The sequence below is a fragment of the Phyllobates terribilis genome, unplaced genomic scaffold (genome assembly GCF_046119375.1).
Source record: "Phyllobates terribilis strain yellow unplaced genomic scaffold, ASM4611937v1 Scaffold_120__1_contigs__length_5212024, whole genome shotgun sequence".
Classification (NCBI taxonomy): domain Eukaryota; kingdom Metazoa; phylum Chordata; class Amphibia; order Anura; family Dendrobatidae; genus Phyllobates; species Phyllobates terribilis.
In genome coordinates, this window is record NW_027362880.1 from 982,238 (window position 1) to 1,000,838 (window position 18,601).

General features: G+C 43.3%; 1 protein-coding gene across 5 annotated transcripts in view; it reads left to right on the forward strand.

Annotated features, from left to right (window-relative positions):
- LOC141201637 (uncharacterized) overlaps positions 1 to 17,391 on the forward strand; it is a 100,342-nt gene extending 82,951 nt beyond the window's left edge. For 2 of the 5 annotated variants that reach the window (XM_073663654.1, XM_073663653.1), the window contains exons 2-8: positions 4,219 to 4,366; positions 12,945 to 13,094; positions 13,224 to 13,403; positions 13,486 to 13,609; positions 13,693 to 13,790; positions 13,976 to 14,078; positions 16,075 to 17,391. In XM_073663654.1, the coding sequence (XP_073519755.1) occupies positions 13,017 to 13,094; positions 13,224 to 13,403; positions 13,486 to 13,609; positions 13,693 to 13,790; positions 13,976 to 14,078; positions 16,075 to 17,030 (1,539 nt within the window). In that variant the 5' untranslated portion in view covers positions 4,219 to 4,366; positions 12,945 to 13,016 and the 3' untranslated portion in view covers positions 17,031 to 17,391. The remainder of the gene's footprint in view (positions 1 to 4,218; positions 4,367 to 12,944; positions 13,095 to 13,223; positions 13,404 to 13,485; positions 13,610 to 13,692; positions 13,791 to 13,975; positions 14,079 to 16,074) is intronic. The other 3 variants (XM_073663655.1, XM_073663656.1, XM_073663657.1) reach the window with 3 other exon arrangements.
- Positions 17,392 to 18,601: the final 1,210 nt, after the last annotated feature.

Here is an 18,601-nt window from a genome sequence, read left to right on the forward strand (position 1 = left end):
GCGTCATCTCTTGGAAGGTGCTGAATTTCCCATTCAGGTTTTCACTGATCATAAAAATCTGATCTATCTTGATGCTGCCAAGCGCTTGAATGCCCGTCAGGCTAGGTGGGCACTTTTTTTCTTGCGGTTTAATTTTTCCGTTACTTACATCCCGGGTACCAAGAATGTTAAAGCTGATGCTTTGTCTCACAGCTTTTCTCCCATGGTCGGTGCTGAGGAGGAGGAGAGCATTTTACAGGAGGGTGTTGTGATTGCTGCATTGGACTCCGTTTTGGAAGATGAGATTCTTAAAGCACAGGAGAATGCCCCATCTAACACTCCCCATGGGAGGTTGTTTGTGCCTAGGACCTTTAGGAGAGATTTGTTTGTTGAGTGTCATGAGTCTCGGTTGGCAGGTCATCCAGGAATTTCTGAGACCAAGAGACTTGTGGGTTGCAGTTTTTGGTGGCCGGGATGGCAGAAGGAAGTCATTAAGTGGGTGCGTCAATGTACTGTGTGTGCTAGATCTAAGTCTTTGCATGCTCCTGCTGTGGGGTTGCTTTGCCCTCTGGAGGTTCCTAGTGCCCCTTGGACACATCTGGCTATGGACTTTATTACTGACCTTCCCCCCTCTGAGGGTTTCACGGTCATCTGGGTGGTCGTGGACCGTTTTAGCAAGATGTGTCACTTGGTTCCCTTCATCAAACTGCCCTGCGCTAAGACACTCGCTAAGGCCTTTGTCAAGGAAATTGTCAGACTCCATGGTGTTCCTACTGACATTGTTTCTGATAGGGGACCTCAGTTCGTGGCTCGTTTTTGGCGTACCTTTTGTGACAGGTTGGGAGTTCATTTGTCATTTTCATCTGGATATCATCCTGAGTCTAATGGCTAGACAGAAAGGAAGAATCAGGATGTTGAGCAGTTCTTGCGTTGTTTTGTGGCAGACAATCAAGAGGGGTGGTCTGAGTTTCTGCCACTTGCTGAATTTGCTCTTAACAACCATACATCCTCTTCTGCTGGGTGTTCGCCTTTTATTTGTTGTTCTGGGAGACATCCGTCTTTTGGGTCATTCTCCAAATTGGTATCGGCTGTGCCTGAGGAGGAGAGTTTTTCCGGTGATTCGGAGAGAGTTTGGACGGATGTGCGTGGTAATCTTCAGGAGGCTAACAAAAAATCTAAGAGGTACTTTGATAGGAAACGGCAAGAGGTTTTGTTTGCTATTGGTGACATGGTTTGGTTGTCCTCTAAGAATCTGCGGTTGAGGATTCCTTCTAAAAAATTGGGTCCCAAGTTTGTAGGGCCCTTTAAGGTGCTTCAGGTAGTTAATCAATCTGCTGTTAGGTTGGAGGTTCCCACCTCCTGGAAGATTAATCCGGTGTTTCATGTTTCTCTATTGAAAAAAGCTGATGTATCAGATAGAGACGCCACTGCCAGTGTTCCCCCGGTGGTGGAGGACGGGGAATATGAAATTTCCCGCATCCTAAATTCTAGACGGTATAGAGGGAGTTTGCAGTATCTCGTCGTGTGGAAGGGTTTCGGTCCCGAAGATAACTCATGGGTGAGGGCGGATGATGTTTCTGCTTCCAGACTTGTCAGAGCGTTTCATAAGAGGTTTCCTGATAAGCCTGGGCCTAGGGGATCCGGAGGATCCTCTTAGAAGAGGGGCTACTGTTAGAAAAAAACTAACAGGAGAGTTCTATCTTGCTGGTCACATGACCTTTTTTGCCTATTTAATCCTGCTCCGCCCTTCTGGCCATGCTGGACTTCATTGTAATTTCTACTCTTAAGCTAGCCAGGTGCTTTGTAACCTCTCTGCCAGTTTAGCTAGGTCTTTGGACCTCTATGTTCTATGTTGTTTGTTTGTCTTTTTACTGCTACAATTTCTGCTAGGAGGTGTCCATCTTTCTCCCAGTCCCTAGTTCTTGTAGGGATCCCTCCCTCACATCTATAGGTCTTCGTTCAGACTAGCTGAGGACTGTAGTGGGTCTGATCTCGGGATCAGGTTCCCCGGTACATCGTAGGGATCTAGCTTAGTTCTATTGTAGGGACAGATCTCCTCTCTTTCCTTAATGCTTGTAGCAGATCATAACAAGAGGCAGTGATTGATGTTATACCTAAGACAGGCAAAGATCCTTTACTTCCCGATTCATAGAGGTCCATATCTTTATCAACTGATCATGCCTGTGAAGTGGTGTGGAATTAATGCCGCTATATAAATGAGTAAAATAAATAAATATCAAGATCATTGTGAAGGTTTTGGCTTCTAGATTGAACACAGTAATATCTACAGCAATCCATAATGACCAGTCAGGCTTCATGCCTGATAGATCCACAACTGTCAATATCCGAAGATTTTTTCTTAACCAGTGGATCGTGATGGGGATAGACCTGTACGCTCGCTTGATGCCACTAAGGCATTCGATTCTGTTGAGTGGGAATATTTATGGGTGGTGTTGGAAAAGTTTGGCATGGGATATGGTTTCATCTCATGGCTTAAATTACTATATAGTAGGCTGGTGGCTAGAATATGAGTAAATAGGCATCTCACCTCGGCCTTTGGACTGAGCACGGGCACACGGCAGGGGTGTTCACTGTCTCCCCTGCTCTTTGCAATGGCCATTGAGCCCCTGGCAGCGATTATCAGGGAGAATCCAGAAGTAATTGGGTTCCGTAGAGGGAATAGAAGAGAGAAGGTTGCCCTCTATGTCGATGACACTTTGCTGTTCTTGGCTAGAGCTTCTGAGTTCCTTCCTATAGCAATAGAAATGATTGAAACATTTGGAAAATACTCGGGTCTGGTGATAAACTGAAGCAAATCGGTTATACTTCCATTGGATAATATAGATGAAAATGCTTCCCGTTAAACTAACTCGGGGTTACAGGTGGTCTCTGAGTTTAAGTACTTAGGCATTAACATAATGGCAAAAATAAATGATTATGAGAATCTTGACCTAATATTTAATAAAGTTTAGAGGTAAACTGGGGGCTTGGTCCAAGCTACCGTTATCGGTTGTGGGCCGTGCTAATCTGGTCAAAATGATCTGGATGCCACAGTTGCTGTATGTTCTACACAACTCCCCATTATGGATAAATCAGAGATTTTTCTTGAAAGCTAACCAGGAGTTTAGAAAATTAATATGGGGCAAACAGACAACGAGAATTAAGCTGGAAATACTGTAAAGGAATAAAACAATGGGCGGCCTTGCAGTCCCAAATCCATGGGTATATTATGTGGTATCTCAACTTCAACATATTCAGGGATGGAATGACCATGGGACGGGGAAGCTCATCGTTTGTTGCTACAACATTATCTCCATTCAGATAAACTTTATGAAGTGCTGGAGGCGCATACATTTTGGACACTTGGAGGTAAAATACCAACTATTCTATTAATTCACAAACTTTGGGGGTCGATGAAAAAAAATTACAGGGTGTAGAAGGTGTTTCGCAATTTACTTCATTATGGAACACTCCATGGCTTCCAAATCGATACCAACTGGTGGGATTCTAATCCTGGAATCCTGGAGTTCTAGGGGTTTAAATAGATTTAATCAAGTGTTAATAGGTGATTTGATTAAGGAATTTTCACAGCTGCAAAATAAATTCTATAAAAATTTACAATTTCGGCGCACACACATAAGGCAGAAGGCATTGTTCTGGATGTGGGGGTACCTCAAAACACAATAATACAGAAAATAGCTAGTTCACATCGGTCTCAAGGACTGATTTCACTACTTTATAACATTCTTCTGGATATAATATTGACAAACCATCCTATGTGATCAAAGACAAAATGGGAGAGTGTGGTAGGCCCTATAGAAGAAAATCATTGGCTAGATATATTGGAAAATGTCCCACAATTATCCTTGAGCGAATCTCAATTGTCTCATATATACATTGTGACAAGGTCACTGGCAAAGTACTAGCGGGGAGATATGCAGCACTGCGATTAATAGCTGCAGTAATTATACATAGAAAATGGTTCCAGCACATGAGTGAGTTAATCAGCCATCTTAGTGCTAGGGTGTTTAAACACCTGTAGAAAGGGAGGAACTCAGAGGATAAAATCACAGCCTTTTCAGAGCATTTGGTAGAGGGCCTGGAGATGAAAGCTCTGGAGCTGTGGTGTGCATGTTAAGGAAAGCTAAACCTTGGGTTGTTTTGTTTCTTAAGCAGATGGTTACCCGTAGCAACAAGGACTTTGCCATACATTATGGTTATGTTTTCTTTTCCTGTTAGGCCAGGAAGTCCGTGTTTGTTTTTGCTAACATTGCTGTAGTTTACGCAGTGCTCTTAATAAACTCAGCAGAAGCTTTAAAGAGACAGTGTTCCTGTGTACCTCTATGAGCAACCAAGTGAGTCGATTTACCACAACGTGATACATCAGGTACAGTATATAGGACGCTTCAATTCTTATATAACATTTCGTTCAAGTCCTCATTGTACTAGATGCAACACTTACTCAGCAGACATGCTTCATATTTTGTCCTTATTCAATGCAGAACTTTCACCATTGCTATGTATACTGGGATATGTTGAAGATATGACTAGTGATGAGCATGGCAAAATAGCGGTGGCACGTATGTTGTATATGGCAAGGAAATTAATAGCCCAAAAATGGATAGCAGATCAGGAACCTGTGATGTCAGAATTTATAGACAAAGTTAATTGGCTAGTAAACTTGGAAAAAAGAGATGTTATCTGTAAATATAAGTTATGGAGTTTATGGATTGATAGCTCCGGTTTGGCGTCCAAGGAATTGGAGAGATTTCGCTACATCTATGTTCTGGTGCCCAAAATAGTTAATTTTTTTTTAAACAAATGTTTAACATGTTAAAAAAAAAAATGAAATGTGTCTTATGCGTATTGCATTTTTTTTGTTTTTACAAGAATTGTTGGTTCCAATTTTCTTTTGAAACTTTTTAAAATCTGCTTTTTTCAGGTGTTTTTCTTGTAATATAGAAAAGCCTAAGGCCAGACATAAACCCCATAAACACTGTACTTGTAGACTTGGGTATCAAATAATTTCTGTCCATGGTGTTTGTGCAAACAAAAAAGCTTTTATAAAAGCCTGAAACTTCTGTGTGTGAATCAGAAATGAGATCTAACGTGATAGAAGATTACAGTCTGGGGAAGACGGGAAACATTCATATAGACGACTGGTGGTGATGTAGTCAGTGAAGAACTCTGGCCAAATATATTTCTAGAGCCGTAGTATAAGATGAAGATGTCGTCCTCATCATGAAGTAGTTATTTCTCATTTCATGTGTAATGAATATCTCCTGCAGTATTGCTAATGCCGATTCCAGTGTCGGTAAATGAAACAAGAATTAGCGTTATGGACGATGGGTCTATGAGAAACGTATTCAGCTGCAGATTCCAAGGAAGAAACGACTTGTTGTCTGTGGCCTAAAATACACTGCTCAAAAAAATAAAGGGAACACTCAAATAACACATCCTAGATCAGAATGAATGAAATATTCCCATTGAATACTTTGTTCTGTACAAAGTTGAATGTGCTGACAACAAAATCACACAAAATCATCAATGGAAATCAAATTTATTAACCAATGGAGGCCCGGATTTGGAGTCATCCCCAAAATGAAAGTGGAAAAACACACTACAGGCTGATCCAACTTTGATGTAATGTCCTTAAAACAAGTCAAAATGAGGCTCAGTATTGTGTGTGGTCTCCATGTGCCTGCATGACCTCCCTACAAAGCCTGGGCATGCTCCTGATCAGGTTGCGGATGGTCTCCTGTGGGATCTCCTCCCAGACCTGGACTAAAGCATCCGCCAACTCCTGGACAGTCTGTGGTGCAACGTGACGTTGGTGGATGGAGCGAGACATGATTAGAGATGAGCGGTGTTCGACTAGAACTGTTCGCCAATCTCAAATTCGAGCTGTTTTGGGCGGTGTTCGAGTTGTTCGACGAACCCGAACGATTTGCAAAAAATTCGGCTGTTCGAGGTTATGTTCGATAACTGTTCGTGCACCAAAAGCGTGTCCTGCATGTCTGGCGCTATTTAGAGCACCAATCATGCAGGGATTGTCTGCCACTCACTGTAATGCCACAGCCATGGTGGTTGTGGCATTACAGTGATTGCCCAAATCGATGGGAACAGTCCAAACAGTGAAACATGAAAAGCCGGCAATTCATCAGTGGCATACACCGGTACCCGACAATTTAGAATAGAAGGAATAGAGAATCACACATAGATTAGATAGATAGAAACAGGTCAGTCACATATATATGAAGTACAGTGACAGTGTTGCTTACTGTACTTGTCATTTAGTGTAAAGGATTTATTAAAAAAAAATAATAGTGTTTTCATGCACCGTCTCTTTAAAAAAGCCGGCAGGCAATTCAGCATCTGTACCCGACAATTTAGAATAGAAGGAATAGAGAATCACACATAGATTAGATAGATAGAAACATGTCAGTCACATATATATGAAGTACAGTGACAGTGTTGCTTACTGTACTTGTCATTTAGTGTAAAGGATTTATTTAAAAAAATAATAGTGTTTTCATGCACCGTCTCTTTAAAAAAGCCGGCCGGCAATTCAGCATCTGTACCCGACAATTTAGAATAGAAGGAATAGAGAATCACACATAGATTAGATAGATAGAAACATGTCAGTCACATATATATGAAGTACAGTGACAGTGTTGATTACTGTACTTGTCATTTAGTGTTAAAATAAAGGATTTATTTAAAAAAAAATTGGCGTGGGGATCCCCATAATTTTAGGCTCTAGCGGAGGTTAACCAGACGGCTGGGGCAGATGTTTGAAGCCTGGGAAGGGGGTAATACCCACGGAGCTTCCCAGGCTACTAATATCAGCCCCCAGCGGAATACCTAGCCTTTACTAGCTATTAAAATGGGGGACCCCCCAAAAAAATGACGTGGGGTCCCCCCTATTTTAATAGCTAGCAAAGGCTAGGCAGACAGCTGGGGGCTGATATTAATAGCCCAGGAAGGGTTCCATGAATATTGGCCCCCTCCCAGGCTAGAAACACCAGCCGTCAGCCGCCCCAGAAATGGCGCATCCTTAGGATGCGCCAATTCTGGCACTTAGCCTCGCTCTTCCCACTGCCCTGTAGCGGTGGCAGTGGGGTAATAGGGTTGGGGTTGATGTCAGCTTATAATGCCAGCTGACATCAAGCCCAGGTTAGTAATGGAGAGGCGTCTATAAGACACCCCCATTACTAACCCCATAGTCAAAGTTAAAAGAAAACACAAACACCCAGAATAAAGTCCTTTAATTGAAATAAAGACACATTCCTTTATTGTTCTAAATTAAACCATACTTACCGTCACGCCCATTCCAGTTGAAGCCAACGATCTCCTGCAATAAAAGAAAAATAATAAAGCAACCTCATCCTTACCTTTCCATGGTTCCCACGACAGCTTCAGCTCTGCTACATCGAGATAACAGGCTGGACCGCAGCAGAACGCTGCCATCCAGCCTGTCATCCCGCAGACACTGAGAAGCGCAGGCATGCTTGCGCTCTGCAGTGTCTGGCTGTGACGGCATCCAGATGAGCCGAGGTCATGTCCAATGAACTCGGCGCACCTCATGCACGTCATGACAGCGTGGGAGAATTCTCCTGCACTCAGCACTTCAGCGTGAGAATTCTCCCACGCTGTCAGTGACGTACATGAGGTCAGCTGAGTTCATTGGACATGAATGAGCTCACCTCATGCACGTCACTGACAGCGTGGGAGAATTCTCACGCTGTAGCGCTGAGTGCAGGAGAATTTTCCCACGCTGTCAATGACGTGCATGAGGTGAGCTGAGATCATTGGACATGAATGAGCTCACCTCATGCACGTCACTGACAGCGTGGGAAAATTCTCCTGCACTCAGCGCTTCAGCGTGAGAATTTTCCCACGCTGTCAGTGACGTGCATGAGGTGAGCTCATTCATGTCCAATGAACTCAGCTGACCTCATGTACGTCACTGACAGCGTGGGAGAATTTTCACGCTGAAGTGCTGAGTGCAGGAGAATTCTCCCACGCTGTCAGTGACGTGCATGAGGTGTGCCGAGTTCATTGGACATGAACTTGTCTCATCTTTATGCCGTCACAGCGAGACATTGAGAAGCCCAAGCATGCCTGCGCTTCTCAGTGTCCGCGGGATGACAGGCTGGATGGCAGCTTTCTGCTGCGGTCCAGCCTGTCATCTCGATGTAGCAGAGCTGAAGCTGTCGTGGGAACCATGGAAAGGTAAGGGTGAGGTTGCTTAATTATTTTACTTTTATTGCAGAAGACATTGGCTTCAGCTGGAATGGGCGTGACGGTAAGTATGGTTTAATTTAGAACAATAAAGAATTGTGTGTTTATTTCAATTAAAGGACTTTATTCTGGGTGTTGTGTTTTTTTAAATACTTTACTAGAAATTCATGGTGGTCATGTCTAATATTGGCGTGACCCCATGAATTTCGGGCTTAGGGCCAGCTGATAATGCCAAGCTGGCCTTAACCCCTTTATTACCCAGTGAGCCACCGCACCAGGGCCCTGGATGAGTTGGGTACAGCGCCAGAAGATGGTGCTTCTATGAACGCGCCATTTTCTGGGGCGGCTGCGGACTGCAATTTTCAGCGGGTGGGGCCCAGAAAGCTTGGGCCTCCCTGCGCTGCGGATTCCAGCTCCCAGCTGCCTAGTTGTACCTGGCTGGGCACAAAAATAGGGCGAAGCCCCACGCATTTTTTTTTTAAATTATTTCATGAAATTCATGGAATAATTAAGAAAAAAAGGGCTTCCCTATATTGTTGTGTCCAACCAGGTACAAATAGGCAGCTGGTGGTTGGGGGCAGCCCGTTCCTGCCTGCTGTACCTGACTGGACACAAATATAGGGCGAAGCCCCACGTCAATTTTTTTTAAATTATTTCAGGAAATTCATGAAATAATGAAAAAAAAATTGATGTGGGGCTTCGCCCTATATTTGTGTCCAGTCAGGTACAGCAGGCAGGAACGGGCTGCTCCCAACCACCAGCTGCCTATTTGTACCTAGCCGGACACAACAATATAGGGAAGCCCTTTTTTTCTTAATTATTCCATGAATTTCATGAATTTAAAAAAAAAATATGTGGAGCTTCGCCCTATTTTTGTGTCCAGCCAGGTACAACTAGGCAGCTGGGGGCTGGAATCTGCAGCGCAGGGAGGCCCAAGCTTTCTGGGCCCCACCCGCTGCAAATTGCAGTCCGCAGCCGCCCGGGAAAATGGCGCGTTCATAGAAGCGCTATCTTCTGGCGCTGTACCCAACTCATCCAGGGCCCTGGTGCGGTGGCTCACTGGGTAATAAAGGGGTTAAGGCCAGCTTGGCATTATCAGCTGGCCTTAAGCCCGAAATTCATGGGGTCACGCCAATATTAGACATGACCACCATGAATTTCTAGTAAAGTATTTAAAAAAAACACAACACCCAGAAAAAAGTCCTTTAATTGAAATAAACACACAATTCTTTATTGTTCTAAATTAAACCATACTTACCATCACGCCCATTCCAGCTGAAGCCAACGATCTCCTGCAATAAAAGTAAAATAATAAATCAACATCATCCTTACCTTTCCATGGCTCCCACGACAGCTTCAGCTCTGCTACATCGAGATGACAGGCTGGACCGCAGCAGAACGCTGCCATCCAGCCTGTCATCCCGCAGACACTGAGAAGCGCAGGCTTGCTTGCGCTACTCAGTGTCTGGCTGTGACGGCATCCAGATGAGCCGAGGTCATGTCCAATGAACTCGGCGCACCTCATGCACGTCACTGACAGCGTGGGAAAATTCTCACGCTGAAGCGCTGAGTGCAGGAGAATTTTCCCACGCTGTCAGTGACGTACATAAGGTGAGCCGAGTTCATTGTCGGCTCATCTGGATGCCGTCACAGTCAGACACTGAGGAGCGCAAGCATGCCTGCGCTTCTCAGTGTCTGCGGGATGACAGGCTGGATGGCAGCGTTCTGCAGGTCCAGCCTGTCATCTCGATGTAGCAGAGCTGAAGCTGTCCTGGGAACCATGGAAAGGTAAGGATGAGGTTGCTTTATTATTTTTCTTTTATTGCAGGAGATCGTTGGCTTCAGCTGGAATGGGCGTGATGGTAAGTATGGTTTAATTTAGAACAATAAAGAATTGTGTCTTTATTTCAATTAAAGGACTTTATTCTGGGTGTTTGTGTTTTTTTTTTAACTTTGACTATGGGGTTAGTAATGGGGGTGTCTTATAGACGCCTCTCCATTACTAACCTGGGCTTGATGTCAGCTGGCATTATAAGCTGACATCAACCCCAACCCTATTACCCCCTGCCACCGCACCAGGGCAGCGTGGAAGAGCGAGGCTAAGTGCCAGAATTGGCGCATCCTATGGATGCGCCATTTCTGGGGCGGCTGACGGCTGGTGTTTCTAGCCTGGGAGGGGGCCAATATTCATGGCTCCCTTCCTGGGCTATTAATATCAGCCCCCAGCTGTCTGCCTAGCCTTTGCTAGCTATTAAATTAGGGGGGACCCCACGTCATTTTTTTTGGGGGGTCCTCCATTTTAATAGCTAGTAAAGGCTAGGTATTCAGCTGGGGGCTGATATTAGTAGCCTGGGAAGCTCCGTGGGTATTACCCCCTTCCCAGGTTTCAAACATCTGCCACAGCTGTCTGCTTAACCTCCGCTAGAGACTAAAATTACGGGGAACCCCACGCCAATTTTTTTTAATAATAAATCCTTTATTTTAATACTAAATGACAAGTACAGTAACCAACACTATCACTGTACTTATTATATATGTGACTGACATGTTTCTATCTATCTAATCTATGTGTGAAGCTCTATTCTGTCTGTTATAAATTGTCGGGTACAGATGCTGAATTGCCGGCCGGCTTTTTTAAAGAGACGGTGCATGAAAACACTATTATTTTTTTTGATAAATCCTTTACACTAAATGACAATTACAGTAAGCAACACTGTCACTGTACTTCATATATATGTGGCTGACATGTTTCTATCTATCTAATCTATGTGTGATTCTCTATTCCTTCTATTCTAAATTGCGGGTACAGATGCTGAATTGCCAGCCGGCTTTTTTAAAGAGACGGTGCATGAAAACACTATTATTTTTTTTAATAAATCCTTTGCAGTAAATGACAAGTACAGTAAGCAACACTGTCACAGTACTTCATATATATGTGACTGACATGTTTCTATCTATCTAATCTATGTGTGAAGCTCTATTCTGTCTGTTATAAATTGTCGGGTACCGCTGCTGAATTGCCGGCCAGCTTTTTTAAAGAGACGGTGCACGAAAACACTATTATATTTTTTAATAAATCCTTTACACTAAATGACAAGTACAGTAAGCAACACTGTCACTGTACTTCATATATATGTGACTGACATGTTTCTATCTATCTAATCTATGTGTGATGCTCTATTCCTTCATGTCTAAATTGTCGGGTACCGGTGTATGCCGCTGCTGAATTGCCGGCCGGCTTTTTTAAAGAAAGCGTCTTCTGAGCAGTTTGTGAGCTTTTGGACACCTTTGAAGGTGTTTTCTATGTGTTCCTATGTGTTTTTGTTTGCCTGCCATTGGTTTTAACGGTGTTCGACGGTGTTCTAAGGTGTTCGACGAACAGTTCCTCGAACATCCCGGTGTTCGACGAACCGAACCCGAACACTACGGGGGTGGCTCAACACTAGACATGATGTCCCAGATGTGCTCAATTGGATTCAGGTCTGGGGAAAGAGCGGGCCAGTCCATAGCTTCAATGCCTTCATCTTGCAGGAACTGCTGACACACTCCATCCACATGAGGTCTGGCATTGTCCTGCATTAGGAGGAACCCAGGGCCAACCGCACCAGCATATGGTCTCACAAGGGGTCTGAGGATCTCATCTTGGTACCTAATGGCAGTCAGGCTACCTGTGGCGAGTATACGGAGGGCTTTGCGGCCCTCCAAAGAAATGCCACCCCACACCATTACAGACCCACTGCCAAACCGGTCATGCTGAAGGATGTTGCAGGCAGCAGATCGCTCTCCACCGCGTCTCCAGACTCTGTCACGTCTGTCACATGTGCTCAGTGTGAACCTGCTTTCATCTGTGAAGAGCACAGGGCGCCAGTGGCGACTTTGACAATCCTTGTGTTCTGTGGCAAAAGTAAAGCGTCCTGCACGGTGTTGGGCTGTGAGCACAACCCCCATCTGTGGATGTCGGGCCCTCATACCACCCTCATGGAGTCGGTTTCTAACCGTTTGTGCAGACACATGCACATTTGTGGCCTGCTGGAGGTCATTTTGCAGGGCTCTGGCAGTGCTCCTCCTGTTCCTCCTTGCACAAAGGAGGAGGTAACGGTCTTGCTGCTGGGTTGTTGCCCTCCTATTACTCCCTCCACATCTCCTGGTATCTGCTCCATGCTCTGGACACTGTGCTGACAGACACAGCTACCCTTCTTGCCACAGCTCGCACTGATGTGCTATCCTGGATGAACTGCACTACAACTTCTGTGGGTTGTACTGTAGACACCGCCTCAATCTACTGTACCTCTAGGGGTGAGAGCAATAGCAAAATGAAAAAGTGACCAAAACAACAGCCAAAAAGGATGAGAACAGAGAAATGGTCTGTGGTCACCATCTGCAGAACCACTCCTTTATAGGGGGTATCTGGCTAATTGCCTATCATTTCTACCAGTTGTCTGTTCCATTTGCACAACAGCAGGAGAAATTGATTCACAATCAGTGTTGCTTCATAACTGGACAGGTAGATTTCACAGAAGTGTTATTGACTTGGAGTTACATTGTGTTAAGTGTTCCTTTTATTTTTTTGAGCAGTGTATATAGGTTTTATTAGATGTAAAGAAGGAAACTAAATACTGTAAAATAATAAATCTCCTCATATATTTACCTTATTATCTCCAGTAATTGTATTATACAGGATTCTTTATGATGTTACATCGGCTCATCATCTTCTTATTCAGGTCTCTACAATATCAGATGCTTTCAGAGAAGATCTTCTATAAAAGAGAATTTTCCTGATTTATCCATCAAAGATGGATATGGACAGACACAAGATGGTGGAGAGGATATTACACCTCACCCTAGAGATCCTCTTCCAGCTTACTGGAGAGGTGAGAGATTCTGATGACGTCACATTACATCATTCTTATCTATGGGAATAACAGATGGACAGAACTGGAGAGGTGAGGACTCTGGAAATGTCTGGAGTGAGATTTATTAATGTGTCTCTCCATCACCAGGATTACACAGTAGTGAAGAAGACCTCTAGTGAGCGCTGTCAGGACCCTGTGTCTGAGGGATGGGGAAGACCCCTGAGCCCAATCACAGGGCCTCCACCTCAACCCCTGATACATGAGGACATCAATGACCAGAAGATCCTAGAACTCGCCTACAAGATGATTGAGCTGCTGACTGGAGAGGTGACACTGCTGGGAATGCTGGGACATTATACAGTAACGCTATGAAGGGATCGGGGGATGACGATATCATTGTATGTGTCAGGTTCCTATAAGACGTCAGGATGTCGCCGTCTATTTTTCCATGGAGGAGTGGGAGTATTTAGAAGGACACAAAGATCTGTACAAGGACGTCATGATGGAGGTTCCCCAGACCCTCACATCACCAGGTAATAGACTGGACTAAATACATGCGGGCTATAATTATCTGTATGTAAAGAATGAATTCAGTCCCTGTATGTGTTTCCTCCAGATCTATCCAGTAAGAGGACAACACCAGAGAGATGTCCCCGTCCTCTTCTTCCACAGGACTGTAAACAAGAAGACCCCAATGTTCCTCAGGATCATCAGGTAGATCGAGAGAAGGTGTCATGAGATCTCCCCTATGATGTGTAGATGGCTGTGAAGGTCTTGTGCTCAGTCTTGTTTTACCCACCACTATTTTATGTTTTATACTTGTGTAATGAGAAAGGTGGAGATGGCAGTATTAGAGCTGATCATAGATGTGACTTCTCATCTGTCTGTGACTTTTACAGTATTTGTTTCAGGGTGAAGATCTGACCCATATTAATACTACAGAGACATATGTGAGGGCTGATGAGCGGTGTAAAGAGGAGATTCCTACATATGACTACCCAGGTGAGTAGTAACCACTAAATGCAAAGAAGTCACAGATTCTTCTCAGTCCCCGTCTGTGGTTGCTTTATCAGTGGTGTAGTCCGGCAGTATCACAATAGTGTGATCACCATTTTGCCTCTAGACCACAACATTTTCCTCCACTCAAAACTGTTCAAATGACTTTGGGTATTGAAAGCCCTTTTGTATAGAATTTACAATCAGTAAGATCCACCTACCCCCTGGGATTAGGAGACGTTACCTGCCCAGATCTGTAAACTTCAAAGTAAAATGACAGCGTACGTAGAATGTGCTGACAAGTTAGAAAATCACTTGAAGAAAAATATTATGATGAGCCTGTAAGAGAAAGCGGAGGGTAATGATGCTGTTGGCTTCCTAGAACCCTGATATCTTATTGGATGAATCTACCTTCTCTCCCTTCTGTGCTGCTGAATGTCCTCATATGGTCCCTACAAGACCAGGTCCAGTCTTTCTGGCCAAACTTCACTTTTATGATCGACAACATTAAATGTGCAGTGAGGGCCAAGTGTGAATTTCTGTACAATAACAACAGAGTTTCCCTTTATCCTGACTTTACAGTTTCTTTTCAAACCAACTAACTTCAAATAAGATTGCGATAAACTATACTAAAAACATTACACCTGTGCCATGATATATCTCTAAGCTGTGCGTGGCTGATGGCTGTAATATACATTTATTCACGCCTGCAGGAGATGTGTTGGCATGGCTCGAGCCCTGGTTTCGTGGATTCAGTCCACGTCATAAATTCCATTATGTTTTCAATCCTAAAGAATTCAGATTACTGCACAATCTCTCCTGAAATGGGGGCGCTAATACTTTCTCTACTCTTCTGGTCAGTACTCATAGTAGCTCCAATGGTCCACCATAAATGAGTGCGGCTCCGGTTTAGTGTTGGAGCTCTCTCTTATATATACGTTGTTGGGGATCTAACATTTATTTAGTCTATATCTTTTTTTACAGGTTCATTCTCTATGATACTTTGATTGTGGTGGGATCTGTCTCACTTATTTGAGTCTGTAACTCCCTGATAGTCTTTAAAAAAAGGTCTCCATTATCTCTGCCAAATGCCCGAGATTCAAATTTAAGATACCTCATCTCTGTACTATTATAAAAAGTTCTCTTTGAATGTCTAATATTTCTTCTTGAAACTCATCCGATAGAAAATATTGTCCCTTACGATAGTTTAGATTCCCAAGAGCCATCGAGCCCCATACTCTAATTACCCCAGAGAGGTTTCATCACTAGTTACTAATTTTTATAGATCCACACAAAGTGACTCCATTTTGGAAATTATAAACCTCAAATAATTAATCTTTAGAAATAGTGACTATTTTGACTCTACAGCCACTTTCCAGAAATTAGCATGAAGTGGATGTTGGAGAGTGAAATTACAAATATGCCATTTTATTACCCAACACATAGTGCCCAGATTGTGCTCCAGGAGACACACACCGTAAATTAAGTGGGTTCTTCTCACTATAGTAATGCCAAATACATGGATGCTGAATGTGGTTTGGGCACACTGCAAGGCTCAGAAGTGAGGGGAGATCTGACTTTGGGAGAGCGGATATTGCTGGATTGGTTTATGGAAGCCATGTTGATTCTCAAGAACCTATGAGCCACTAATAATGTGGAAACCTCTGTTTTCCCACTGACAGATGATGGACCTGAGTGGGGACTTGTTTTTTTGTGAGATGAGTAGAAGTTTTTATTGGTATCATTTTTACCTACATAACATTGGTGGCTTTTTATTCCATATTTGGGAGGCAGAATGAACAAACAATTGAACACCACGCTCTACTGGTTCATGCTATGAGGTTTTCTATTGGACTGTGAACTGTCATTGTCTTGGTGAATAATTAATAATATTTTTTTTTACATATCTTGCCATTTTAATGGACAGTTTAAGTAGAAATGTTCAAAAATATAAAATTCAAGGATATTTTATTAAAAAATATTAATTTGTTTTATTCTTTAGCAGATGACTGTGCCAGGAGATCAGAAGGACAGCTGACATCTTCAATTTTTAGATCAGATGATCTTGAGATCCCACAGGATACAATTGAAGTGAATGCCATTACTCCAGATATACCATCATCCCTTCACAGCAAAGATCTGTCATCTGATCCTTTCATACAGGTCCGGTCTTCTGATACATTACCGACTACTAAGGAAAATCAAAGTCAAATAAGCATTAAAAAACAATCTGCTCCTAAAGCAAAGAAGCCATTTTCAAGTTCAGAATATGGAAATAGTTTTCCCCTCAAAAAGTCTTTTCTTAAACATCAAAGAATTCACACGGCAGAGAATAGATTTTCTTGTTCCAAGTGTGGGAAATGTTTTAACCAGAAATCTGATCTTGTTAGGCACCAGAGAACTCACACAGGGGAGAAGCCTTATTCATGTTCAGAATATGGAAAATGTTTTAACCATAAATCAGATATTGTTATCCACCAAATATCCCTCTCAGGGGAGAAGCCATTTTCATGTTTAGAATGTGGAAAATGTTTTAACCATAAATCAAATTTTGTTAAGCACCAGAGAACCCACACACGGGAGAAGCCTTTTTCATGTTCAGAATGTGGGAAATGCTTTGTACAGAAATCAACTCTTAATACACATCAGAGAACGCACACAGGGGAGAAGCCTTTTTCATGTTCAGAATGTGGGAAATGCTTTGTACAGAAATCAACTCTTAATAAGCATCAGAGAACTCACACAGGAGAGAAGCCTTTTTCATGTTCAGAATGTGAGAAATGTTTTGTACAGAAATCAACTCTTAATAAACATCAGAGAAGTCAACCAGGTGAGAAGCCTTTTCATGTTCAAAATGTGCGAAATGTTTTAATCAGAAAACGCATTTTGGTAGCCACTGGAGAACCCACACAGGTGAGAATGCTGCAACAACACCCAACTGGTCTCTGTACAGACTAGAAAGGCCCTAGCTGCACAACTAAAATCACCTCGTACCTACATCACCAACACCTATATCCACCAACGCTTGGGTCAGAGACATTGTCTCCTACAGCTACAAAATAGAATTTTCCATGCTCCCTTGTTTTCGAGACCCATCCCCCTAAGACTCCTTCCCTCATTGCTGGCTTTTTCAAGGCTATTGATTCGCTATCCAAAGCAGGCATCATGATCTCAGTTCCAGGACACCGAAACATCAGACACTGGAGGCAGGCCAAGGGGCCGGGGCAAAGTCAAAGCCTACCCACAATCCTGCCCTTATGCACCAACAGCTTATTACACAGTTTTACAATACATCAGACATGCGTTAAATGAAACAAGTAAAGGCATAAAGTTTTCAATGCTAATAAAATGCACTTTTGTAAAATTAGAATTGTTTCTATATATGTTAAAATGTTCTTTTGACAATATTTCTACAAGTAAAAGTTTGAGATTTCTGTGGTAATGGTTATTTGTTTCTTTTAAACCTGTTCTGAGTGTCAATAAAATATTTCTCTGGTTAAGTTTCCACATTGTATTTTAGCCTTTCATTTTACTCATAGGGCAGGAAAAGCCCATGATGCATCTGTGTAAACCATATAAAAGGTACTGGCTTAGACAGGTAAAGCAGTTTTGAAACTATGTAGTTCACTTGTACAAGCTGCATAGATGAAAACCTGCTTAAAGGGAACCTGTCACCTGATTTTCCCCATATAAAGTACGACCACCACCTGTATGGCCTTTATATACACTATTCTAGAATGCTGCATATAAGTCCCCAAGCCGATCTCCGTAACTGGAATTGGATGTTTCGACCCCAGCAGTTAACCTCCAGCCGGTCGCCCCCGCACATTTCGTCCCCAGCACTTGGCCCCCAGGATGTTTTTGCCCCCGCACATCTCACCCCCACACATATCTCCCCCAGTTCGCCTCCGTCCGGGGGCAAAATGTGCGGAGGCGAATCTTGATAGGGGTGAAATGTACCTGGGGACAAACAGATGGGGACGAACTGCTGGGGGCAAATTGCTGGGGGCGAAACTTCCTATAACCAAAATTAACATATTTTTAACCATCCAAACATTGCTATTTAAATAGTCATGATGGCTGAACAGCAAGCAGTCAGTCTCACTTCATCATATATGATTAACTGTGAAACGCTGCAGTGTTCCAATTACAATATACTTTTAGAAGCCATAGACTTCATCATTAGACTGGCTGTCTGGAGAATCCTCCGGTGGGTCCAGGCCTCTCCTTCAGGGGCATCTATAACGCCTGACCTCGCAGATGGTATGGTGTCACTGAGATTTTAATGTTATTTACTGTTGAATATCATATTCAGCTAATACATCAGACCGGAAGCGGCAGACGCGATGACCTTACTAGATTGTGCCTGCCGTGCCTCAGGCCACACATGAGGACATTACTAGATTGTGCCTCTGACCACACGTGGGGACGTTGCTAGGTTGTGCCTCTGACCACACGTGAGGATGTTGCTAGGTTGTGCCTCAGACCACATGTGAGGACGTTGCTAGATTGTGCCTCAGACCACGCGT